The 27,635-nt window shown below is 40.3% G+C and overlaps 1 protein-coding gene across 1 annotated transcript in view; it reads left to right on the top strand.

Annotated features, from left to right (window-relative positions):
* Positions 1–27,635, top strand: part of Efcab3 (EF-hand calcium binding domain 3) — a 370,379-nt gene that overhangs the window by 216,074 nt on the left and 126,670 nt on the right. Inside the window, 14 exon segments of the mRNA XM_075941765.1 lie at positions 1,030–1,083; positions 1,664–1,768; positions 5,146–5,199; positions 7,411–7,512; positions 8,547–8,600; positions 9,250–9,354; positions 9,823–9,876; positions 10,927–11,028; positions 15,169–15,222; positions 19,888–19,992; positions 21,335–21,385; positions 22,217–22,321; positions 25,377–25,430; positions 26,327–26,431. Of these exon segments, the coding sequence (XP_075797880.1) occupies positions 1,030–1,083; positions 1,664–1,768; positions 5,146–5,199; positions 7,411–7,512; positions 8,547–8,600; positions 9,250–9,354; positions 9,823–9,876; positions 10,927–11,028; positions 15,169–15,222; positions 19,888–19,992; positions 21,335–21,385; positions 22,217–22,321; positions 25,377–25,430; positions 26,327–26,431 (1,104 nt within the window).

Below are 27,635 nucleotides of genomic sequence, written 5' to 3'. Positions count from 1 at the left end.
CTCCTAAATGCTGGGATTAAAGGTGTGGGCAACCACACCCAGCACTTTGTCTGTATAGCCATTCTCAGTGAGGAAATTCTTTACACATTGTAGAAAAGGCTCTTACCATATATCGCTTGTGGAAAGGTTGCCATGTTTTTGAGAATTGTCTTTATTGATGGTGTCCTCTAATACACAAAGGTCTTTATTTGACGATACCCAATTAATTCATTCTTCTGTTGTTTTTGGTGTTGAATCTAAAAAATATTATTGCCTAATCTAAAGATAGTGATCCTTATACCTAAATTTCCCCTAGGAGGTTCAGCTCTGATGTTTAGGTGTTTGGTCCATGTGGGACGTATTTTGTGTCGGGGATTAAGATTAGATGCCTAAGCAATGATCTTCTCTTACACGTGAAAATCCAATTCTTCCAGCACCATTTGTTAAGAGCATTGTCTTTCTCCCTTGCAATGACGCTGGCATCCTTATCGAGAGTGAGCTGATTGTAAACATAAGGATTACTTCTGCAGCTTTCTTCTGTGGCGTCTATGATTCCTGTTACCCCAGAACCCCACCACATTGGTTACTGCTGCTTTGTAGTAAGTCCTTAGGTTTAAAGTGTGGGTCTTCCTCCTTTGTCCTTCACTGCCAAATGAGTCTTAGTATTCTCCTTTCCATTTACACAAACAAGTTAGTTTTGTTTTGATAGATTGCATAGGATCTGCAGATCAGTCTGAGGGAGAAGATCATGTTAACATTGTTAAGTTTCGCGATGAGCTGTGCACACAAAGTTTGACTGAGTCTTTGAAAATTCCCTTCTACCATACTTTTTATTTTAGAGTAGACGTTTCGCTGTTCTGTTAAATTTATCCTAAAGCATTTTATTATAATTGGAATCACTTCTTTTGTGTTTATTAATTATATACAAAATGTAATTGGTGTTTATAAACAAGTTAGGAATTTATGAACATTTGGAGTTTTTATTGTTAAAGTTATACTATTTTGCTAATCTCAAATTTACCCTAACATGGTTTGTGGCTTTTCTAACAGATACTGGGAAGTTCCATAGTAACAGGCTGCTGAAGGGTGTGAAGGATCTCAAAGGTAAGGGGCCACAAGGCAAAGCATGGCATCTGGATTCTCTGGGCTTTATGCCGCCCAGTTATGGACTGAGGTCATAGAGTGTGCAGCTATGGTTCACTGAGCATACATTTTGTCTGCTGTGGCAACGTCCTTTTTGTGAGACGAAGTCTATTATGTTTTTACCTTCGTTCCCTTTTTTCTCTAAGTAAAGAGTGAAACAAAGAGCTGTCCATTACTGAAGTGCACCATGGAGTCACAGAGGTCGTGGTCATAGTCTAGAAACACAAGCCCGTCCTGCTGTCTGTGCTATGGAATGAAGCTGGCATCTACAGTTTGCTTAGCTCAACCTTCTAACACTGTTCAAACATGTCAATTTATCAATAAGAATAATTTAAAAATTCCTGTTCTGATAAGGCATTTGAAAGGACAGATTTATTTGAGACTTCAGTCTTACTGAAAGTAATATTACAAAACCATAAAATATTAGAATTTTTAAATTTCTTATTTTGATTTAAAAATAGTTAATTAAGTTTAAAGCTTAAAAATGATATCTTTCTTATTTTGTTGTTATGTGACTTTTTTCAAATGTTGCTTTTTGAAGGGGGTAAGATCAAAAAGGATAGTCTCCACAGTTCTTTGGAAAATATGGGAATAAAACTCTCAAAGGAGGAATTTGCTGAAGTGACAGAAAACCTAGAAACTGATGGTGAGCAATAAGGCAGATTTAAATTATTTGTTGACTTTATCTCCTATATGATGAAATCTTTAAAATCGTGTTAATATTGAATAGATATTTTAAAACTTAAAGGAGATCCCAATGTTAAGAATACTCAGTTAAAGATTTTTAAAAAAAATTCTACATGAATTATAAAAATTGCTGGGAATGGAGAGATGGCGCAGCAGTTAAAAGCACTGGCTGCTCTTCCGGAGATCCTAAGTTCAATTCCCAGCACCTTCATGATGGCTCACAACCATCTGTAATGAGATCTGGTGCCCTCTTCTGGTGTGCAGGCAAACATGCAGGCAGAACACTGTATATACATAATAATTAATATTTAGTTAGTTAACTAATCAATTTCTGGGAGCTAGCAGAGTTACTAAAGCGTTAGTGAGGGCTGGACATAGAGTGCAATGGTCAGTGCTTGTCTAGCACACATGAGGCCCCTACATTCAATCCTCAGTACAAGGAAGAAGGGGAGAGGGAAAGGGAGAGAAAGGCAGGAGGAGAAAAAAGAGAAGAAGGAGAAAAGGAGATAGGAAGATGGAAAGGGAAGAGAAATGAGGGGGCAAAGTAGGAAGGGGAGGGGAGGAATAAAGGAAGACAGGCAAAGAGAAAAGAGAGGAGGAAAAAAGTAAAGAGGAGCAAATAGAGAGAGAGACGTGTGTTTCTAGGCGAGTAATAAAGCAAGCCAGGACAGAGTGCACAGCAGAGACTTCAGAACCGTGCAGCCTTGTCTGTTTGTTCCCCTGCCCATTGCAGTCTGCAGGCTATCCTTCCTCCTTTTGGTCAGTACACCACATAAGCTAAGTGGTGGTCTACTGTAAAGTCCTGTGCACTGTCCTGTCTTTTTTTAGCTGTTGTCCTGCTCTCTCCTAAGAGATTCTTTCTTATTTAAAGTGTCCCCTCGGTTGTCTGCCCCACCTTCCCTTCAGGATGGTCTACTCCGACCTTATCCAGTCCTGTCTTGCTTTCTCTCTGCTTGGACAATTTCTGTCTTTCAACAATTGAAAGCTTAGATTCTCATGGTTGCTTCATCAGGGCAATATTGATTGCTTTTGTTTTGTTTTATTATATTTTTGTTTTTTGGGTTTTTTTTGCGGGGGGGGGACAGGATTTTTCTGTGTAGCCCTGGGCCCTGGTTGCTCTGGAACTCAATGTAGACCAGGCTGGCCTCAAACTCAGAGATCCACCTGCCTTTGACATCCAAGTGCAGGGATTAAAGGCGTGCGCCACCGCTGCTCGACTGCTGTTTGCTTTTCTAAATGACAATATGTTTATTATAGAAATATTTCCCTACATGCATATAATAGACTCTGATATATTCACCTCTCCATTACCCCCTCTTCACGTATGAATGTGTCTGAGTCTGGTTTATTTCACTTAGTGTGATTATGCTAGTTCCGTCCACTTTCCTGCAAATGATGCACCTTTGCTCTTTTGTCTGAATGAAAAACTTCATGGTGCGTGTAAAACCACCTTTCTCCATTTACTCATTGATTAATGTGCACCCAGGCTGGTGCCCATAAAATCTCAATGATGGTTTTTATTTGCGTTGCTCTAATGGCTAAGGTTGCTGAACGGTTTTGCATGGTTCAGCTTAGAGTTCGTGCTCCTCTGGAGAGCTGTCTCTTCAGCTCGTCTGTCCAGCTGTTAGTCATTTATTTGCTCTTGTGTTGTTTGCTTTTTTAAATTCTTTAGGCGCTCAGGATGCAGATGAACAGCCGACTGTGATCAGCTTCATTCCAGAGACTCTATCGTGATTCTGGCCCTTGTTTCCTCCAGGGTGCAGAAACTTTTCAATCCAATAAAATCCCACCTGTTGAGTCTTGCTATTGCTCCCATGGCTATGGAGTCCAGCTGAGAAACTTATGTCCTGTGACTGTATCTTAAAGTGATTCCCCCAGTAGTCTCAAATATTCAGATGCTATATTAGTTTTTGATCCATTTTGGGTTGATTTTCTTATAGGGAGAGAAATAGGGATCCTCTTTGTCTTCTCTAGGTGGCTGTCTAGTGCCCAGAGCATTTGTCAAAGAGGCTGTCATTTCTCCAGAGTCTGTTTTTTTTTTTTTTTGTAAAAATACATTTGTCAAAGTTGGGTGGCTGTGACTGTGTGAGTTTGTTTGTGGGCCCTCTCTTCTGTTCCATTGATCTATGCATCTGTTTTCTACTGATAACTATCTTAACTAGCTGTTTTGTTGTTATGGATCTGTATTATAAATTAAAATCAGATATTGTGCATTGCTTTTTTTTATCAGGATTGCTTTGGCTATTTGGGCGTCTTTTGTGTGTCCATATGGATTCTAGAATTATTACTCTATTTCTGTGAATAATACCAGTGGAATTTTGTTAGTGATTACATTGAACACAGGTAGGCTACTTTTAGTAATGTTGTATTTTTCATAATCTTCATTTCGCTCCCCCATAAACGTGAGAGCACTGTCTGTCTTCAAGTGTCTTCAGCTCGTTCTTCATTGTCACATGATTTTCATTGTAAAGATCCTTCACCTCATTGTGAAATTTCTCTGCATTTGGGGAAGACAGTAGATAGCGCTGCTGGATAGGATTGCTCTCCTGGGTTCTTCTCAGAAATGTTCATTGTTAGCTTATAAGGAAAGTGCTTGCTTTTATGTGATGGGTTTGTACGATGTTTCTCAGATCTAAGCGACTTCTGGTGGTGCTTTAGGGTCATCTGCCTGACCACGCAGTGAAGTCTTTTCCTTTCCTTATTTCCTTTATGTCTTTCTGTAGCCTTATTGCTGTCCCTACCCAGGACAGGTTGACAACTGGTGCTTATGTCTCCTTATTATTTAAGTGGAAATGTCTCCAGGGCTCAAACAGGTCTGAACTGGAGCTGGGCAGTTCCTTTCAGCAGGCCAGGGATTCATCATGGCAGAGCATTATGTGTGAGGCCCTGGGGATTTCCAAGACTTCAAATAAAGCTCCTAACTTATGTATTAATTAAGTAATTAAAATGAAATAAGGTGTTTTTAAAATTAGGGGAAGGAGTGGACACACCTGCTATGGCACATCTTTGGGGTCAGAGAACGGCTTCCAGGAAGTCAGTCCTCTGTTTCTGGCATCTGGGTCCTGCAGGTAGAACTTAGATCAGCAGCCTTGGTGGTGAGAGCCTTTATCCACTGAGCCACCTCGCCAGCCCCTGGTTACAGCAGTTTAAAGAGAATGAACAAGCTCCCAACAGATATTCTTAATATGGCATGAATTCCTAAAACTCCAAAAAGCTTAAAAAGTGTCCGAATCACGGTGGAAGCTGGACTTAGCAGGGCTTCACTCTGTATGTGTGATCGGTATTTGCTTTCTGAGCTCACGCCATTGACTGTGTGTTTCTGTTGCACATTTCCAGCAAAGAGGAGTGCTGATCTGCAGAAAGTGATGGAGAGAGTAAAAGCTGTCACGGGTGAGCACAAAGTCCCTCCACAAAGGCTTCTTATTGGTTCTGCTATTGTGCTTTGCCCCGGGCCATGATTGCTGTGAGAATTCTGTTACTTTACTCTGTTTATAAGCATCTGACTAAACTGGACTTTAAAATTAGGCTCTTGTTAGTAAAATTTTACTGTTACATCTTGGTAGAGACATACTTATTTTCTGAAATATTGGCAGATCTTTTCTCTTGGTTAATAAAGGTTAACAGAAATATCTAAAATCCATATAATCAAAGCTGAATATGGTGGCACATTCTTGCAGTCTCAGCACTTGAGAAGACAGAAGCAGGAAGATTGTAAGTTTGATACCAACCTGGACTACACTGCAAGACCCTGTCTCAAAATAAGACTCCCATTCCACCAGAATTTCTGGTTTGTGAAGGTGGATGGTTCCTCCTAATTAAAGAATAGATATTTTGTTCCTTTCCCATAGACCATGCAGAAGCCTCATTTGGGGCATATGGCCTTGAAAGACTCTACTTTCCTTTCTGGCTACTAGACACACAGTCAAATGTCAGCTCCAGACAACTGGGAAAGTGCTCAGTCTGCTAAGGAGGGAAGTCAGTATTCCTGGAGGATCTACCAGTCCTGGCCACTGTGCGCTGATGTGAACTGGAACATGGCTGGGACAGGCTCTTGAGAGTGCTGTGTGCAGCAAAGTGGTGTGTGACATGAGAGGAACTTTACTGATAGAAGGACGAGCTCCTGTAACTCAGACTTGAATGCATGTCAAATGTACTGCTAGTATGGCTCCCAGAAACTGGGAGAACAATGTTCCATGTTAAATTATTTAGAAATTCCAGAAATATTTTTGAGGTATGTGGAGACAGAACAAAAATACTTAAAAAAAATAGTGTAGAGTCTGTTACAGAAGACCAGAAAGAGGCATGATGAAGTCACTATGTTTTGTTGACCAAGACAACAGGAACAGTGCCTGCTTCTGGTCTCTGGATCCCACTTCCTCTCAGAACTCTACTTCAACTGCCTCTGTAGTTCTCTTGATCCTGACTTCAACAGGGTTTCCTTAACGAACAGGAAATGTAGACCCTTTTAAAGGTTGCCATGAGGTCTTTGAGCTTTTCTACACCAACTTGCTACATCGGCCAGCCCACATTTACAGTTACCCTTTCTTTAAAGCTCTTAAAGATACAAACGTGTGTAAGCAAAGGAGTCTTGACTCGGGCGAGGGTTCTTGTTAGGCATGTCGAGATCTAGGCTGCAGGTTAAGTTTTACAAGCAAAACCACATTCAAACTGGCTTGCTCAAAGTGCTAACTAGGAGATCTGTACAGAACACAGGGACTGCAGACTCACGAATGGCTGACCTTTATTCACGTGAGACTCCTGTGGGTGGGTCAGGAGCCATGGGATGAAAGCCATCCATCGTTTAGTAACAGAAGAAAGAAAGGGAGAGATTGGAATGCGAAAAGAAAGTAGTGACTATTTCATGTAGCTGGCATACCAACTTGTACATAGACTATTTTCCAATTTAATCTAAAATTTTCTTCTAATTTGAATGTAAGTTGAGCAAATTTTTTAATCAAATTATTAAAAGATTGTTCTTTTTTGCTACACTATTAGATCATTATGCCATTTTTGTGACCTACAATTGAAGCAGTTCTTAAGAGTTTCCAGACAGTCCAGTAGGAAGTTGGGTTTGTTAATGGTTAGTTATTTCATTATTTGTGAGTTCCGCGGTATATTGTTGTGTTATAAAAAGCAAAGTGTGGAATAATCATTGTAGATTAATACATGTCATATAATAGCAGAATGAAATAAATATGAAATATTTAACAAGTAGCATAAAGTAGAAATATTTTAGATCCCAACGTTATATACCCCATGTATTTTATATATATAATTTTATATATATATTTCTTTTATTCAGTGAATTATTGCTTTTATGTGAAAAGCAAAATAGTGATTTAGAACATATTTTTCAATGTGAGACAGATGTTTTCAAAATGGATTTTATAAGCATTTGTGAACCTAATGTTGGGCTTTCCTCTGTCCTCTAAGATCCTAGTGCTGTTTATAAACGCATGAAGTTGGTGAAGGTGTAAGATCAGATCCATAGCTTCCCTCAGATTTTCAAAGGGAGTGCATCTCAAAGAAACAAATCCCCTTGAAAGTCACTATTTTCAAGTCAATGCTATTCTTCCCATGGTTCTGTCTTTTTCTGAGTAGAGAATGTCAGTATAAAAAATCTGGAAGATGTTCTAAGCAACATGGGTATCAAGCTTACCAAAAAAGAACTTGAAGACCTGATGAAAAGCCTTCCCATTGGTGGTGAGTATGGTTGATGCCATTAGCTTTTTAATGACTCTGGTTTTGGAGACATGACCTTGCTATCTATGGAACTTGCTATGTGTCTTAGTTAGGCTCCTACTGCTGTGAAAAAAAATCACTCTGACCAAGAGAGACTTGAGTGGCAAAGGGTTTATTTCCTCTTATAGTTCATGGTCCATGGTCCATTACAAAGGGAAGTCAGGGCAGAAACTCAAGAAAGGAACCATGGAAGCAAACGCCATGGAGGAACACTGCTCCTTGGCTTGTTTCTCATGGCTGCTCTGCCTGCATCCAGGATGATGCATCCACCAGGGGTGCCACCATCCCCAGTAGGCTGGGCCCTCCCACATCAATCATTAAAAAAGAAAACACCCTAAAGACTCAGCTACAAGCTGTCTAATGGAGACACTTTCTCAGTTGACGTTCCTCTGCCCAGAAACTCTAGCTTGTTTCAAGTAGAGAAAAGCTAACCAGGGTTCTGTGCAATCCAGACTGCCTAAGAACTCTTGATCCTCCTGCCCCCACCTCCTGAGTGCAGGGAATACAGCCGTGTGCCACCATGTCCAGGTCCACTGGCTTAGGGGCTTTGTGGTTTTATAGACATTTAGCTTCAGAACAAATAAATGAGCGTTTTCTAGGGAAAAGCAGCCATGCTGGGTCAGACAGTGCTGGTAACACAGCATTGAGAAGGTAGGTCCTGGGTGCCAGCAGCGTGCTCAGGAAAGCCGGCCTCTGGGAAACAGTCACTTTTGAATCCTGTCTTTTCATTGTCAGATGTGAGATTTGCTCTTTCGTGCAGGGAAAGACAAATACATATTTTTAAAACAAGATTATTTTCGATTTAAATTTTCCTGTGTTTCATAGTTTTATATATTGAGTAAATATTTGGGTGACGACTTAAAGTGCTTAACAAGAGCCCCGCTGTCACCCATAGGGCCATGACTTTAGGTCATTATCTTAGGAGGATGGAGAGAGAGTGTTCATAGGTTATTCTTTATCATATTTTGAGCTTCAAGTTATGTTTTCTGTTGTAGCTGATAATAAAGTGAATCTGAAAACTTTGCAAGATGAAGCAAAAGCTTTTACTGGTAAGAATTGGTCACAAATGATTTTTAAATTATGATTTATGCTTAATCTTATAATAGTATTTTCTGAAATGTTGTATACTTTATAGAGTCATATTTTCAGTATTCCTCTTGATAAAATATTTGCATCACTGACCCACAGATTTATTTATTTTTTTATTTTATAAGTAAACAGCAAAGTCTGCTTTTTAATAATGTCTTACTTTTTTGCTACTTTTTTCCAATAAAATGGTGTCATTATTTACCAACATCAGAACTAGATAGTTACAATAAGAGAATAAAGCATTTAAAAAGATATAACTAATATCTTGCAAACAGCATAAAGTTTTGACAAAATAGAGGAAACATATAATGTTTTAATTATATTTTTATTAAGCTATTGTTCCTAAATATCCAAACAATTATATAACCATTCTGTGCTACCTGGTACTATTTTCATCACTAGGAATATACAATAGGATCTACATAATGTAGTGGCTTGTAGCAGATAAATTCTGTTTTAAACTTACAGCAAACTATGTCTGTCGGGAGGTTTCCCATCTCTTTCCTATTTGTTCGTGCGTTAGAAGCAGCAGTAGTAGAAGCATATTTGTAGGTGATTCACAATAATTTGATTATTCCCTAATATTGTATAAACATTTGTCTTTTTAAGGTGAAAAAATTGACTTAAGTGAACTCCCAGGTACACTGAAGACTCTGGGGATTGAGCTTTCCAACAAGGACTTGAAGCAACTCCCGAGAACGCTGCCCGTCGATGGTAAGTCACACCCATGTGTCATGCCAATGGGAGATCCCTCCCAGGGAATTTGGCTTAGTGGGCTTTTGAGTTCTCAGCCTTTACAAAATTTCTGTAAGTTAACGCAAAGGCACATTTGACTTGAAAGGAGATTGTCAGTACTCCTCGGACACCATCTGAGAGTCTTCAGCTCGTTGTCATTTGAGGACTGGAACAGCTGCAGAATAAAAAAAAAAATTGTGTTTTCTCTATCTTACTGTGTTGCAGCATGGAATAATTAAACTCATAAATGACTATAAAGTCCAAGAGTAGATAAGTTTTATGACAATGAAAAATAACTGCATTTAAATGTTGATGCTGTGTGACTTTGAAAGACCAGTTTTGATGACATCTCACTAAAATGCATCCTATTACAGTCATGTAATGTGTACTGTTTGGTGACCCTCCGTGTCAGTGTTAGAGAGATCCGAATGCTGCCTCTTTTTACAGATCATAAGAAGGTGTTTCGAAACAGACTGCTGAAAGATTTGAGGAGCAACAGACGTGAGTAGCCACAAGAAGGCTTTTGATCACCCTCTGCTGTTGAATTTGCATTAGTTCAGTGCAGAGATTTGTGTTGCCTCTTGAAGAATATTTGTTTTTTTCTGGTAATCATCTGTATTGTATAAGGACCTTTCTGCTGTCTTGTATTTTACAAAATGATATGAACAGAAATGCATAAAGAGTACAGTTGTTGTGACCTACGCCTTTAATCCCAGCACTCTGGAGGCTGAGGCAGGAGAATCACTGTGAGTTTAAGGTCAGCCTGAAGTTTATACTGAATTACAGGCTGCCCAAACTACACTGGGAATACTCTGGCTCAGAACAAAAGAAATTGGGAGGTTGGTGGAGAGGAGGAAGAGAAAGTGAGACAAATGGACAGAAAGAAAATATAAGACAGAACGGGCCGGCAAGATGGCTCAGTGGTGGGGAAAGGTGCCTGCTGCCAAGCCTAACGACTTGAGCTCAGTGCCCCGGAAACACGAGGTGGGAAGAGAGAATTGACTCCCACAAGTTGTCCTCTGACCACCACACACACATGAGTATTTCACACATGCACACACACACACGCACACACACACAAAAATTAATTAATGAATAGCTTTTGGATCGTGAGTGGGTGTTTTAGAAGAAGAAGAGGAGGACAACAGGAAGGAGGAGGGGGAAAAAATAACCAGGAAAATCATCTGAAACCACTTAGGGAACAAATGAAACCTCTCTCCTTGTGGGGATTATTGCTTTGTGTCTTTTCCTTAGCTCTGCCCCACCTCACGTTCTCCTGTGTAGATACTTTTAAATGCTGAGACAATAAATTAGTATTTAACCCTGCTCTTAACCTTTTAGGGACCGAATGAAAATCTCTTATAGCTTTGTTCTTTTGTTCTTAATTGTTGACAGTTATACTAGACTATGGAAGCGTTCTCTTTTCCCGTACATAGTAAGTGGTAAAATCTGTTAGTCAAACATAATAACATGTGTGCACTTTAGAACACTTTCGAGTCTTGATGCTTTAGGACTCCCCACTTTTTCTCCATTTCCTTTTGTGTTCACCAGGAGGGAAGGTTGTTGTAAACAAATTGGATGCTGCTTTAGAAGCCCTAAACATCAAGCTCACGGAAAAGGAACTTGAGCAGGTGAAGGATATTCTGAAAGATGGTGAGTGGTACAGGAAGTCTGATTTTTAAATAGAAGTTGAGTTTGCAGGATTAGTTATGAGTGCTTTAGGACTTAATTTACTTTTAACCTGAGAGATTTTAATTGCTTTCAGAAGAACTTTTAATGAAACAATGGAGACACCTCATTTTTTTTTAATTGAGAAAAAAACAATTTCTGCCTCCTCCCAGCCTCCCACTCCTCCCCCCTCCACTCCTCTGCCTCTCCCCCCACTCCTCTCCCCCTCCCTCTCAAGTCTGAAGAGCTCAGGGTTCCCTGCCCTGTGGAAAGTCCAAAGTCCTCCCCCCTCCATCCTGGTCTAGGAAGGTGAACATCCAAACTGGCTAGGCTCCCACGAAGCCAGAACACGAAGTAGGATCAAAACCCAGTGCCATTGTCCTTTGCTTCTCAGCAGCCCTCATTGTCCGCCATATTCAGAGAGTCCGGTTTTATCCCCTGGTTTTTCAGTCACAGTCCAGCTGGCCTTGGTGAGCTCCCAATAGATCAGCCCCACTGTCTCCGTGGATGGGTGCACCCCTCTTGGTCCTGACTTCCTTGCTCATCTTCTCCCTCCTTCTCTTCCTCATTGGGACTTTGGGAGCTCAGTCCAGTACTCCAGTGTGGGTCTCTGTCTCTATCTCCATCCATCGCCAGATGAAGGTTCTATGGTGATATGCAAAATATTCATCAGTATGGCTATAGGATAGGATCATTTCAGGTTCCCTATCTTCAGCAGCCCCAGGAACTAACTGGGGACCTCGCCTTGGGCACCTGGAAGCCCCTCTAGGTCCAAGTCTCTTCCCAACCCTAAGATGGCTCCCTTAATTAAGATATGTGCTTCCCTGCTCCCCTAGCTAACCTTCCTTCATCCCAATCATCCCGTTGCCCCAAGTTCTCCCCATCTTACCCTTCTCACTTTTCTCTCCCCATCTCCCCTTACCCCCCTCCCACCCCACCCTTAAGATCCCGATTTTTTGCCTGGCAATCTTGTCTACTTCCCCTACCCAGGAGGATAGCTATATGTTTATGGAAAAACAAAAAACCCAGGATAGCCAAAACAGTCTTATATAATAAAGGAACTTCTGGAGGCATTACCATCCCTGACTTCAAACTCTACTACAGAGCTATAGTATTGAAAACAGCTTGGTATTGGTATAAAAACAGAGAAGTCGACCAATGGAATCGTATAGAAGACCCAGATTTTAACCCACAAACCTATGAACACCTCATTTTCGATAAAGGAGCTAAAAGTATACAATGGAAGAAAGAGAGCATCTTCAACAAATGGTGCTGGCACAACTGGATGTCAACCTGTAGAAGAATGAAAATTGACCCATATCTATCTCCATGCACAAAACTCAAGTCCAAATGGATCAAAGACCTCAATATCAGTCCAAGCATACTGAACCTGATAGAAGAGAAATTGGGAGGTACCCTACAACAGATGGGCACAGGTGATCGCTTCCTAGGTATAACCCCAGCAGCACAGACATTAAGGGCAACATTGAATAAATGGGACCTACTGAAACTGAGAAGCTTCTGTAAAGCAAAGGACACTGTCACTAAGACAAAAAGGCAACCCACTGACTGGGAGAAGATCTTCACCAACCCCGCAACAGACACCTCATTTTTTTGTCCCTTTAAAACCTGTAACCTGAGCAGGCATGATGGCCCAGCAGGTAGGGCGCTCGCCACTGAGCCTGATGATGGGAGCAGCCTCTGGGAACCACATCGTAGAAGGAGAATAAATCCTGTGAGTTGTCCTTTGACCTCCACATGTGCACCCTGGTGTAGGCACACCACCTACCCACACATGTGCACCCTGGTGTATGCACACCACCACCCACACGTGTGCACCCTGGTGTATGCACACCACCTACCCACACATGTGCACCCTGGTGTATGCACACCACCCACACATGTGCACCCTGGTGTATGCACACCACCTACCCACACGTGTGCACCCTGGTGTATGCACACCACCCACACACACATGTGTGCACCCTGGTGTAGGCACACCACCCACACACACATGTGCACCCTGGTGTATGCACACCACCCACACGTGTGCACCCTGGTGTATGCACACCACCACCCACACATGTGCACCCTGGTGTATGCACACCACCTACCCACACATGTGCACCCTGGTGTATGCACACCACCCACACACACATGTGTGCACCTTGGTGTAGGCACACCACCTACCCACACATGTGCACCCTGGTGTATGCACACCACCCACCCACACGTACACAAAATAAATAAAAATATGACCTTTTAAACCTGAAACCCCTTTGTTTATTCCTCTATACATCCCAGAGTAGGGGTTTTGTGCTAGTGATGAGGTAAGAATTCTTGTTTGATTTTAGGAAAACAGGATCTTCAGTCATATCTCATTGACATTAATTCAGTGTATTCCATGTGTTCAACCATTCTTCCTTCTTCTAGTTGTGGATTTTGAATTTTCCTGCCTCCATCCATCCTCTCTTCCTATTCCTTTCTGAATTTTGTCACTGGTGGCAAGTGCGTGAGGAAGCGAGAGTATGCTGCTGGTGTTTGAGATGTGCACAGATGGGGTGTGATGGTGCACATGTGCAATCACAGAACCGGGCAACTTGAGGCAGGGGAATTCTGAATTCGAGGTCAGGATTGGCTACTTGATAACTAAGATCCTTTCTCAGAGAGCAAAAATGAGCTGACCAGGTGGCTCAGCAGTATAGAGCACTTGCTCTTAGGGAGGTCCCAGGTTCAGTTCCAAACATGGCTGCTGAAAAACATCCATAGCTCCGGTTCTAGGGGACCCAGCATCCTCTTTTGTCCTCTGCAGGCTCTAGGCATGTACTGGTGTGCATACATGCTGCCAAAGAACTCACACATAGAAAATAAAATCTTTTTTTTTCTTTTTTCTTTTCTCTGTAACTTTGGGACTTGTTCTGGAACTAGCTCTTGTAGACCAGGCTGGGCTTGAACTCACAGAGATCTGCCTGCCTCTACCTCCTGAGTGCTGGGATTAAAGGCGTGCACCACCACCACCAAGTTAAAATAAAATTTTTAAAATTAAAAAAAAAAAAACCAAAAACCCAGGAGCTACAGAGATGGCTCAGACAGCATAGCACTTGCTGTGGGAACATGAAGGCCTGAGCTTGAGTCCATAGCACCACACAGAAGCCGGTCAACAGTGACATTGCTTCTGTGTCCAGCTCAGTGAAGAATGGCAGAGGAAGACACATGGCATTAGCTGATGTTATTGTTATTGATGTAATAGTAATAATAAATTTGAAAAGTGAAAGTACACATAGCATACTACTTAGAGCCGTGAGCATTTTTAGAGGCTGTGTACCAACCCGTTACCACAGACTACAATAACTAAAGAGAGACGAGAAAAGGAGGAAAATGACTTTTCCTTACACACTTGTGTTGTTTTTTGCAAAGTGTAATTATAATTTTAATTTGATTCATTTTAACTTAAAATGGGTACAAATGATACAGCAAGCTGATGACTAACCTGATACCAGCCAGTTGGTTCAAGGAGTCACTAACCACTCAAGTCATTTCTGCTGCCTCCTCCCAACCCCAAATTCCTTGCTGCTTAACATGGGCCTCCGTTTCAGTCAACAGCTGACAACACAAGATGACAGTCTTTGCAAATATTGAGAAAATCATGACCTTGAGAAGTAAAGTTGGAGGACTGCTCAGTCCCAAGCGAAGCCACCTAGAATATGTATGTGACATACTTTTTGTTAATGATTGAAGAAGAAAAATGTCACTTTTTGTATTTTTTGTTCCAAAGCTCCAAAGGATGCAGTAGTGCAAAATGATAGAATTTTACCAGAAGGTCACAAGCCAACACTGCCAAAAGTCAATATTTGTTAACTTTTGTACTGAAGATTATGGAGTAGCTAGAATTACAACTTGAATTTTCTTAAATATAAGAAGATAAGCTTATTTCACAATTTGCCTTTTGTTCAAACATTTTTAGAATATCTTTGTTCATTATTTACCATCAAATGTAAGTCTTCATTTTAGTTAGATTTACTTTATTGGTTTACTTAGTACATAATTAATCTTAAATATAAAGGATCTCTTGAGAGATACAGCTTTTTCTGAGTCTGTGCTATTATTCCCCTCTTGTCTTAGGAGGCCATAAGAAAATTGATTTGGGAAAACTGATGGATAAAATAGAGTCTGTCATAGGTAAGAAGAAAGTTAGCAAATAGATGATTGTAATTTCTTTTGTAGTAAACCGATTTTGCTTTTCTCTCATTAGACATTTTTGAGAGAACACCAGGTAATAAAAATATACTCAATCTTATGTAAGGATTTTTAATATAAGTTTTAAGATTTAATGGTTTTAAGAGAGAACTTGGGCCTTTTAAAATCTGAAGTTAAAAAGTATGCTTCAGTGAAATAATAACTTATATTTTAAAGACTGCTCAGGTCAAAGTAAAGACAAGTACAAGAAAAAAACTGACAACATATCAGGTCAAAAAGGTGAGAGCTTCAATTTTTTTCTGTTTTTAAAGTTTATATATTTTTAATTCCTTCGGAACTTTATATAGATGTGCAGTGTATTTTTATCACATTCACCTACCACTCCTTCCACTAACTCCTCCCAACTGGATGAATCAGTCTGCAGTGCAGCTATACTCATGGGAGTAGGGCCATGTTCCTGAGTGTGGTTGACACCAGGGTCCTCAGCCTTAAAGGAACTGACTCTCTCTACAACTATCAGTGGTCAGAGCTCCTCAGCTAGGAGTGGGGGCTCATGACACTCCCATACTGGAATGTTGATTGGCTTCACCGTGTCCAGGCAACTCCGGCTGTTGTGGGTTGATGAGTACAGCTGTCCTGTCATGTCCGAGGACACTGTTTTGCCCTGGTCCTCACCTACTGGCTCTTGCAATCTTTCTACTCTATGGCTGTCTTTTCTGAGGTGCTCCCCAGGTCATGCAGGGAGCAAGTTAATTTGTTCTTTTACAACTTTTGAGTAGAGAGAAGTCAGGGATGGTGATGCCTCTGGAAGTTCTTTTATGGTACAGGGTTGTTTTACCTATCCTGGGTTTTTTTCTTTTTTTCCATATGAAGTTGAGTATTGTTCTTTCAAGGTCTATAAAGAACTGTGTTGGACTTTTGATGGGAGTTTTGTTGAATCCATGATTGCTTTTAGTAGGATGGCCATTTTTACTGTTATCAATCCAAGTGATACCTTTCCGACTTCTGATACCTTCTACAATTTCTTTCTTCAAAGACTTGAAATGGTTGGCTTACATGTCTTTCACTTGGTGGGTTAGAGTTACACCAAGATACTTTGCTTTATCTGGCTATTGTGAAGGATGTTGTTTCCCTGATTTTAATATCAGCTGTTTGCTGTTTGTGTATAGAAAGGCTACTGTTTTCTTTCAGAGCTAATTTGTATCCAGCCACTTCTCTGAATGTGTTTATCTGCAGAAGGAGTTCCCTCACAGATGTTTTGGGGTCACTTGGGTATATTGTTATATGTCTCTCTGCAGGTAGCCATATTTTGACTTCTTCCTTTCCAATTTATATCCCCTTGATCTCCTTTTGTTGTCGTATTACTCTCGCTAGAACTTCGAGTACTATGTTGAATAGATAGGCAGAGAGTAGACAGTCTTGTTTTGTCCCTGATTTTAGTGGAATTGCTTTAAGGTTTTTCTGCATTAAAACTGATGTTGACTATAGGCTTGCTATAAATTGCCTTTATTATGTTCAGGTATGTCCCTTGAATCCCTGTTCTCTCCAAAACTCATGAAGGGGTATTGGATTTTGTCAAAGGCTTTTCCAACATCTAATGAGATGATCATGTAGGCTTTTTTCTTTCAGATTGTTTATATAGTGGGTTATATTGACAAATTTTCATATGTTGAACCATCACTACATCCCTGGGATGAGACTACTTGATCATTGTGTGTAGTCAGAGGCTGCTTGTTCATTTCTTGGCTTCCCAGACCCAGAATAATCACACAGAAACTATATTAATTGCAATACTGTTTGGCCAATAGCTTAAGCATATTTCTAACTAGCTCTTACATCTTAAATTAACCCTTTTCAATTTTTTTTATATTTTACCATGAGGATTGTGGCCTACCAGTAAGGTTCTGGCTGGCTGTCTCCTTCCATGGCTACATGGCATCTCTCTGACTCTGTCTACCCTCTCTGTACATCTGTTTAGATTTTCTGCCTGCCTTTACTCTGTTAAGCCATTGGCCAAAAGCAGCTTCTTTATTAACCAATGGCAATAAAACATATTAACTGCATAAGAGGGGAATCCCACATCAATGGTGAATGATCTTTTTGATGTATCCTTGGATTTATTGAGAGTTTTTGCATCAATGTTCATGAGGAAAATTGGTCTGTAATTCTTTGTTGAGTTTCTGTGTGGTTTGGATAATAGGGTGATTGTGGCCTCAAAATGGATTCGGCAATGTTCCTTCTGTTTCTATTTTGAAGAATAATTTGAGGACTATTGGTATTAGTTCTTCTTTGAAAGTCTAGTAAAATTTTAAGTTAAACCCATCTATGCCTGTGTTTGTTTTTTGGGGGGGGGTTGGGAGCCTTTTAATGACTGCTTCTATTTCCTTGGGGGGGTTGTCAGGAACCTTCTTTTTTTGGGGGTAACTTCTGTTGCAGTCCTAGCCACGGTGGGTTCATACATTCCAGGGTAGGGGCATAAGGATTAGAAAAGTTAGGAGAAAAAGAGGATAGGATAGTATCAGGACATAGGATAGTATCAGGAGGGCTAAGTGAATACTGAATGCTGAATTCTCCTTCTGCCTTCTGAGTTCTGAGTTCACCCATGTTTAATTTTCCATATGTTTTTATAGCCCAATACAAAAAGGGGTAAGAAGGCAAAAGACTGCTTTAACATGATACAAAAGACAACTAGAATAGATACTTGCCCCAATATATCAATCAAGTCATTATTTCTTGAGAAAGGCATTCTGTTGTTTAGGCAGTGAGCCCACCCTAGACCAAGTGTCCTGAAGTCAGCCACTCCCTAGGTCAAACCTCCTGATTCCAAAGAAGGAACAGAAGTATGCGCTTGAATTCTCTTTAGTCAGGGTGGCGTGGATCTACCTCTATGGGTCATTTTCATGTTCAAAACACCAAATAACCACACCCTAGGTTAGGGTGTGTAGTCACAGTTGTTGTCAACAACTTTGAGTACCCTCAAACTCTATGACCTTCAGACAAGGTGGAATAGGCTCACATTTTTGGGCCTCCACAGGGGTTATAGGTCTATTTATTATTTATCTGATCTTGATAAAACTTTGGTACGCGGTATCTAACAAGAAAATTGTCTATTTCTTTTAGATTTTCCATTTTTGTGGAATACAGGTTTTTAAAGTATGGCCTAATGATTCTTTGAATTTCTTTGATGTCTGTTGTTATATCCTTCTTTTGGTTTCTGACTTTTTAAATTTGGCTATTCTCTCTCTGTCTTTTAGTTTGGATTTTCTCAAAGAACCAACTCTTTTTTCATTGATTCTTTGTTTTATTCTCTTTGTTTCTATTTTATTGATTTCAGCCCTGAGTTTGATTATTTCCTGCTGTCCACTCCTCTTGGATGTGTTTTTGTTCTTGAGCTTTTAGGTATGCTGTTAGGTCAGTAGTATGAGATCTCTCTAATCTCTTTATGAAGGCACTTAGAGCCATAACTTTCCTCTTAGCACCACTTTCATTGAGATCCATAAGTTTGACTATATTGTGCATTCATTTTCATTGAATCCTAGGAAGTTTTTTTTAAATTTCTTTATTTCTTCCTTGACGCAGTGGTAAATCAGTAGAGAGTTGTTTAGTTTCCATGAGTTTGTAGACTTTCTGTTGTTTCTGTTGATATTGAAATCCTGTTTTAATCCATGGTAGTCTGATAAGATACAGGGGGTTATTTTAATTTTCTTGTATCTGTTGAGACTTACTTTCTGACTGAGAATATGGTCAATTTTGGAGAAGGTTCCATGGGATGCTGAGAAGAAGGTATATTCTTTTGTATTTTTATGAAATGTTCTGTAGATATCTGTTAGGCCCATTTGAACCATAAAGTCTGTTCCATTATTTTTATGTTTAGCTTCTAATCTGGACAGCCTGTCCATTGGTGAGAGTGGAGTGATAAAGTCTCCCACTATTAGTGTGTGGGGTTTGCTGTGTGATTTAAACATTACTAAATGTTACTTTCACACATATAGGTACCCTTGCATTTGGAGCTTAGATGTTAAAAATTGAGACATGATCTTTGTAGATTTTTTTTCCTTTGATGAGTATGAAATGTCCTTCTCTATCTTTTTTGATTAATCTTGATTTGAACTCTTATTTTGATTGATATTAGGATATGAACACCAGCTTGCTTCATAGGTCCATTTGCTTGTAAAATCTTTTTCCAATCCTTTACTCTGAGGTAAAGTCTGTCTTTGATATTGAGATGTATTTCTTGTGTGCTACAGAAGGATGGACCCTGTTTTTATTCTCTTATCCATTCTCTTAGCCTGTGTCTTTTTATTGACACATTGAGTCCATTGATATTGAGAGATATTAATGAACAATGATTGTTAATTCCTGTTATTTTGTCGGTGGTGGCAGTGGCAGCAGTGTGTGTGTGTGTGTGTGTGTGTGTGTGTGTGTGTGTGTGTGTGTTTTCCTACTTTGAATTTTGCTGGTATGAGATTATCTATTGCCTATGTTTTTCTAGGTGTAGTTAACTTCCTTGGACTGGAGTTTTCCATCTAGTACCTTCTGTAGGACTGGATTTGTGAATAGATGTTGATTAAATTTGACTTTGTCATGGAATATGTCATTATCATCTGTAATAATTAAATAGTTCTGTCAAATTTCATGTATCTGCAGGAAAGGAAGTTGATGTCCATGATGTGGATAAAGTTCTTGGAGACATGGGAATAGAAATTACAGACTCAGAGCTCTCCAAAATAATGAACAGTGTACCCGTGGATGGTAAGCTGCTCCGCTCAGAATAAAACCCCAAGTCCGAAATAATGAACAGTGTACCCGTGGATGGTAAGCTGCTCCGCTCAGAATAAAACCCCAAGTCCGAAATAATGAACAGTGTACCCGTGGATGGTAAGCTGCTCCGCTCGGAATAAAATCCCAAGTCCGAAATAATGAACAGTGTACCCGTAGATGGTAAGCTGCTCCGCTCAGAATAAAACCCCAGGAGAGGCTTATTGTTAAACTGTGGAAACCTCTAGAACTGTCTCTGCTTGCTTGCTTGCCAAATAGTAATTGTCCTATGCCATATCATCTTAAATGATCTTCTCACAGCCCTGTCCAGATATCCAACACTCCATATATAAGAAATGTTCTAGCAGCAAGGTGATATACCACAAGTGGTATCATGTGATAGATCATAACCAAACATTAGACAACTGAAATACCATATGAAACTACTCTGAACATAGGATTATGAACTAATTATGAAACATGAATTTATTTTAAATTTGGACCTCATCCTCAAGGCATCTTCAAATATCCACAAATCAGAAAAAGTCAAAGCACTCCTGCTTCTAAACAGTTGGATAAGGGATGCTAATCTATATGTCTTAAGAGTACTAATGCCTTCTAATCCTTAGTTTGAAAATCAATAATTATATCATCTTCAGGTAAGTTCAGTTGTATTTTTATTAATTTTATTCCATTGAACCATCTAGCATTTAACCAAGAGTATATATGTTGGAGGAGGCCGCTTGTTGGTTCCCAGCCACCTGGCTAGCTTAGACCCAAAATAATCACATAGAAACTGTATTATTTAAATCACTGCTTAGCCCATTAGCTCTCACTTCTTATTGGCTAACTCTTACATATTAATTTAACCCGTCTCCATTAATCTATGTACTGCCATGTGGCTGTGGCTTACTAGGTAAAGTTCCAGCATCTGTCTCCGGCAGGCTACATGGCATCTCTCTCTCTCCGCCTTCCTTCTCCCAGCATTCAGTCTAGTTTTCCCCACCTACCTAAGTTCTGCCCTATCAACAGGCCAAGGCAGTTTCTTTATTCATTAACCAGTAAAAGCATCACATGGACAGAAGGACCTCTCACACCATGCATGAGAATAAAGAAGGTAGAGGGTGATGTAATAGGAAACTGAGGAGATAAGAGAGAGGAAATGATGTGCTGTGGCAGGCTGATGAAGTTAGGACATTCCACACCTTCTGCATAATTTCATCACTTACTGGGAAATCCGGAAAGCCCGTGACAATTTAAAGGAAAGTCTCTAAAATTACTGGTTCATGAAGCTCCACGTTGCTCTTCTGTGATCTGAACAGATCTTTTCCTGCAGATGGGAAAGTCTATCTGAGAAGGTTGCTGGACGGTATGCAGTTTCTTAAAGGTAAGAAGGACTCTTAGTCAAGTGGGTGAATCTGAGGCCACTGTGCTAGCCACTCGTACCATTTCCTTGTGGATCCTGCCACCTACTACTCAGATTGCCAGATACATGTGGGCTTTTTTGTCACCCACCTATGTTTCACCCAGTGGTTCCTTCTGAGTAACTTGGAAAGAGTGTCTGTGCCCTTGTGTGGGTTTTTCAGACTTTTAATGGAGGAAGAAAATAATGAAACCCAGGTTTCACGGTGATAAAAATTAGGGGAAAATTACCACATCTGGAGTTAATTTAGCCAGTGGCAAAGACTGTTAATCTGACATTTGTGCCAAAGGTAAGCACGTTATACAGGCTCTATGAAAGTGGGAGGACAGGGACTAATGAGACAGCTGGGAAGCTACGTAAAGAGACCAGCACATGCTATCAGCACATCAACCAGCTCCATACACCGTCTGAACCTGCTATCAGCATATCCACCAGATTTATACACCATCTGAACATGCTATCAGAACATTAACCATATCTGTACACTGTCTGAACCTGCTATCAGCATATCAACCAGCTCCACACACCATCTGAACATGCTATCAGCATATCAACCAGCTCCATACACCATCTGAACATGCTAATATTTTTACTTGAATTGACTTTTAAGTAAAACGCTTCCAAGTTTAACTTGAAACCCAGCATTCTTAATATACTAAAAGTTGGATATAAATACAACAAGAGCAAAATAAAATTAGCCACAGTTTTGAGGAACACTAACTTTTGCTTCTCTCTCTCTCTCTCTCTCTCTCTCTCTCTCTCTCTCTCTCTCTCTCTCTCTCTCTCCCCCCACAGGAGGAAAGGTTGATTCCAGTAGAGTAGACACGGTTTTGGGAAATAAAGGGATGACTCTCTCTCAAAAGGAGCTTGAAGACCTAATAAAAAGCCTGAAAGTTGATGGTGAGAATTTTGACTATAATTGAGGTCTCAGGAAAAAAAACTAATCATAAAAGCCTATTTTAATAAGTACTTATTTGACATCAAAAAAGCTGTTCTGAAAACTTGGTTCCAAAAAAAGGACATATCCAGTCTCTGGCCAGCTTCATGCAGATTTTAGAAAAAGATTTTAAGCAACATCACCCCCTCCACCATATCTTCCAATTATAACTCATTTTTACTCTACCTTTTTCGTTTTGTTTTTTTTTTTTTTTGAGACAGAGTCTCACTCTGTAGACCAGGCTGGCCTCAAATTAGCAGAGATCCACCTATCTCTGCCTCCTCAGTGTTGGGATTTAAAGGTGTGCACCAGGCTGGATTAAATCTTTTCTCATCTAGAGAAAGTAGGGAGATTTGATAGGTGTTACTCAAATTTCAATCCACCCCCTTGGCCATCTTCCTGAGTGGATGGCCTTAGCACTTCTTTTTAAAGGGAGAAGCACTGAGTCTTTATGTTCTTTTGGTATAACTAAAGTAAACTCGCTCCGCATAGCGGCCTTCCAATTCAGTGCCCACGTGTCTGTCTCTTCCTTTCACGTAGGTCTCATGGAGAAAAGTCTGTGGTAGACAACATGAACTACAGCTTCCTAAACTATGGGTCATGACCTATTAGAAGTAATGTAAATGAGTGGGAGTTGTAAAAAATGGCAGCATTAAAAGATCCCCGAAAGCTAGACGGCCAAAAATTAATTCAAAATCAAGCCCAGAAGGAATCTGAGGTATCCTGAGTGCTCACCCCCGCCCCACTGGGCAGCTTCATAGCAGCCTTGGTTGTGAGCACACAGAGGCGCTCTGCTCCCTATGTGTGGTCTCACCACACAGCAGCAGTGGAAGCCACCCGAAGTGCTTTGGCATGGACTAAAACGACTGTGTGTTGTGAGCTGCAGTGGTCTTGCTGATACGTTCAGTTTCTCAACCTCCTACGTGGATCTCAGACATGTGCCACCCTGCTTCACCCTGTGCATGCACGTCCATCTTCTGTGTTAAACGATTTTAATACGTATGAATTGAGAATATCATATTTCATTTCAATCAACTTATCATTATGAAGGTTTTTTTTTACTTCTAGTGATATGTCTTGCTTTGCAGAATACTTAGTGCAGTGTTAACAACGTTGCAGATACTTCTGTCCTGCTTGCACAGCCTGTCTTTTCCTCCCTTTTCCCACATGTTTAAAGGGTATGCTTTATAAATAACATATAATTGGAGTGATTTTATTGAGTCTCACAATCTCTGCTTTTCAATTGAAGCTTTTATTACATTTAATGTGATTACCAATACAAACCTATATAGTGCTGTTGCTGGGTTTGTCTGAGTGTTCACATCTGTAACATCTACCAAAACAGAACATTGCCACTCCTCCATGAGCTCCCTCACACCCTATTCTAAACCATCTCCACCCAACCCAAAAGCAGCTGATACTCTGGTTTTTCTCAAACTAGTTCTGCTCACCCAGGACAACATGTGTGTGTTCTCTTATAAAGTCTGTCTCTCTTCTTTCTAATACTGCACAATGAGAATTAGTGGCACAAAGCAACTATATTTTGCAATTACAAATTCTGTAGGTGAGAGTCAGATGCGACTTGGTGGGTTTGACTCCTTTCTGGTCTGTGACATCTGAAGTTGGCTTTGGAGCCATCGGCAGGTTCATCTCTCATGTGCAGTGTTGATGGCAGACAATGGGTTAAGATTGGGACAGTCTGTTTCTCTCCACATGGATGCCCCATGGAGTTTTAATGCATCAGCTGGCTTGAGCTTCCTCACAGCCTGGGCAGTGAGATACAAGTTCAAGCATCCTAATAGACAGGGAGATAAAAACTGCATTCTTTATGTCACCTAACCTCGAAAGCCACGTCACACTGCCTTCACACGTTATTGCTTAAGGAGTTGCCAGGCCCTGCTACATTCCAGGTAGCTTCTGGGTGAGGAACGTGTCAGCCACATCCCACAAGAGGCACGTGGAGTGAGAGAAATACCTCCCACACGTTACTATCACTAGTGAAGCTGCTGAGGACATGACACTGTATCTTCCCACTTCAGTGGTGCTAAGAGTTCTGCTTGTCGGCACTTGTTATCAGCGTTTGGTGTTATCAGTTTGGGGGAGCAATAATACCTGGGAGCAAGTGCAGGCCCACACCTGCACTAGGGAAAGACCTCACTGCCGAGCTGACCTCCCCAGCCCCTGCTTTCAGCTGTGGACTCCTAATCATCCTACCCCCAAATGGCTCTAACTTGAATTTCCCTGATACTGAGTACTTCTAAAAGTGCTTGTTAAAAATGTTGTACCTCTTTTCTCCCTGTAGGTGAGAGACAAATTTGCTTTACTTGGTTTCATTTTAAAAATGAACTTAAAGCCGGGCGGTGGTGGCGCACGCCTTTAATCCCAGCACTTGGGAGGCAGAGGCAGGCGGATCTCTGTGAGTTCGAGACCAGCCTGGTTTACAAGAACTAGTTCCAGGACAGGCTCCAAAACCACAGAGAAACCCTGTCTCGAAAAAGCAAAAAAAAAAAAAAAGTGAACTTAAAATTAAGGCTTTTAACTAAGATATGTAGAACTGGCTATTGTTAGAATACACGGTATTCACGCATAAAAGTATTAAAAATAAATAAATAAAAATAAAGAGGTTTTCTCAATGATCCTATTCACAAACACCAGAAAACTACATCAGGCTGCAAAGTATGCTTAGGGTGTGATCATTTATATGTGTGTATGCTTAATTGGTAAGTAATAGTAATTATTACAATTTCATTCAAAATCTGAAATTCTCTGTGTATACTTCATTTAATAAGGTTCTGGTTAAACTTTTTTTGCTTACTTTAGATTATTTTTCTTGTACTGCCCTTAAGATTTCCTTATGCTTGGCACGCCAGTCCCACCTCAGACAGGTGTTTGTTCAGTGTTACTATCTGGACTTCCATTTTTTCTCCTGAGCAAATAAATACCACTAACTCCTTAGCTCGACACCATTTTCATAGTCTCGTTGTCATGTTTCTGTCCTGTTTGTTTTGTGTCTTATAGAAAACCGTAAAACTGAATTGCAAAGGTTAATAAATGAAGCAAAAGTTTTCACAGGTAGGACATTACTAAGACGTTTTATTTTATTGTGCTGTTGTGTTTTGCTTGGACTTCCCCAATATTACATCATAAGTTTATAATTATTTTAAATATTTATAATGAATTTTTGCATCCAACTTTACTTCTCCCTTTGATCTTGAATTAGAGTTCAGCCAGACTTCACTAGTGTTTTAATGGGGGGGGGGGTGTCTTAGATCAGCTATTCAGTAGTTGAAAGGTCATTCCCTACCTACCTTCCTCCCTTTCTTCCTCCCTCCTTTTCTCCTTCCCTTCTTTTTAATTGTTTTGAGACAAGACCCTGCTGTGTAACCCAGGATGACCTTGAAATTACCTTGTAGTGGTAGGGCGGTCTCAAACTTTAGTGCCTCCTCCTCCTACGTGCTGGAATTACAGGCGAGCATCCACACCTGTTCTTTATTCTTTTCACCCCTCCCATCTGACCCTCTCTGCCAAGGCTTGTATCGCCACCTTCTCACAGCACATCTGCTCATTGCTTCACTCACCTCTAGGCTTTGTGAACTTTTAAGTTAGTTGGCTTTTCTTTAGAAGCTAGGCAAATACCCAAATAATAATAATAATAATAGCAATACTTCAGAGGATTGAATTGAATCGAGCCTCTCTAGTCATAATCACATCTTGCAACATTCGGGGTGACTAGGTAAGCCTGACTCAGTGGCCCTTTATAGATTCTGATTTTCTTCAGGGTTGAGGTTTCTTTTTGCCAACAGGCTTAGGAGACCATGCTCCTTTTTTTTTTTAATCAAAAGTCAAGATATATGTTTGCCTTACTAGGAAATGTGTGAGAAGGTGACTGTAAGGGTAACATTGTGTGGACCAGAATTTCATCATTTCAGACTCTAAAATGATCACCAAGGTTTTTTTTTCTTTCGAAGGAAATAAAGTTGATATAAATAGACTTCAAGATATTTTGGGAAACTTCGGTATTGAACTCAATCCTCACCAACACTCAAGTCTGCTGAATATGTTGCCAGTTGATGGTAAGTGTCATGGGTACCACCGGGGCTTGTTAGATGGTTTGGTTTTGTGTCTATGTAAAGAAATTCCCAAACACACTAAAAATGCTTGAAAACTATTAAAACCTAATGATGATGCAGATAAAATCTCATCACTAGATCTTAATCTAAAAATCATCAAAATTTCAGCTATAAGTTTGCACCAAAATGCTATACTGGATTTGTTTTTTAGAGAGGAACAGGGAGGGAGGGAAGGGAGGATGGGGGAGGGAGGGCAAGAAAGTAGGGGTGGGCAAGGAAGGAATGAGAGCAGAGGGACAAGAAGAGCTAAATAATATAGCTGCATGTTTTTGCAGGAGTAAAATATATACTTTACCAAAAAGGTGATTTTATAAATGAGAAAGACTGAATTTTTTAAATCATATATGTGCATGTGTGCCAGATACATATGGGTACATGCATGTGTGGAAACCAGAGGACAATCTCAGATGTCATCCTCAGACTCTTGCTGGTCTGAACTTTACCCACATGGCTAGCCGGGCTGGCCGTTGAGCTTTCTGACCCTCCTGGTCTCCACCCCGCCTGGAATTACAAGCCTGCCATGCTATCGTACAGGTTCTGGAGATGCAACTCGGACTCTACTGCTTGCAAGGCAAGCACCTTACCGACTGACCCACCCCAACCCCAGGCCAAAAAAAAAAATGGATTTGGATATAAAATAAAACTAAAAACAAATCATGGAAACAAAAAAATCCATTCAATTCCATAACTCAAAGACAAGGCCTCTAATTTTCATGGATTTGCTCTTCGTGCTTTTCAGACATGAAGTGACTGATTATTTGATGGATAATATTTGTGATTGTCTTATCTATAACTCTTTTCATGGTGTTAATATATGTGCTGACCATAGAAATTACAAATAAGCAAAAGGAAAACTATGTCTAGTCCTTCTTCAAAGCTGGGCCTGCTGTCAGAATTACGACACACGGACTCCTGCCCCCTGTCTGTAAATGTGTCTTCCATTAACTTCATGCTCTTACAGATAAGTCTGTACAAACAGCCTGGAGTCTCTGGAGACTTAGCTGTGGCATGAAAGGTATTTTGTTTATGGAGTGAGTTTCCTTCCAGAGAAGCTGTTGTAATTTGAATGCCCATGCACAGCGGCTCACTTTGCAGTATAGGAAAAAGGGAGATTTTAGACATTTCATTATTATTTGAATTTCATCAT

The sequence above is a fragment of the Microtus pennsylvanicus genome, chromosome 11, assembly GCF_037038515.1.
Source record: "Microtus pennsylvanicus isolate mMicPen1 chromosome 11, mMicPen1.hap1, whole genome shotgun sequence".
Classification (NCBI taxonomy): domain Eukaryota; kingdom Metazoa; phylum Chordata; class Mammalia; order Rodentia; family Cricetidae; genus Microtus; species Microtus pennsylvanicus.
The sequence above is the reverse complement of the archived record's forward strand: the minus strand, read 5'-3'. Positions and strand labels throughout refer to the sequence as shown.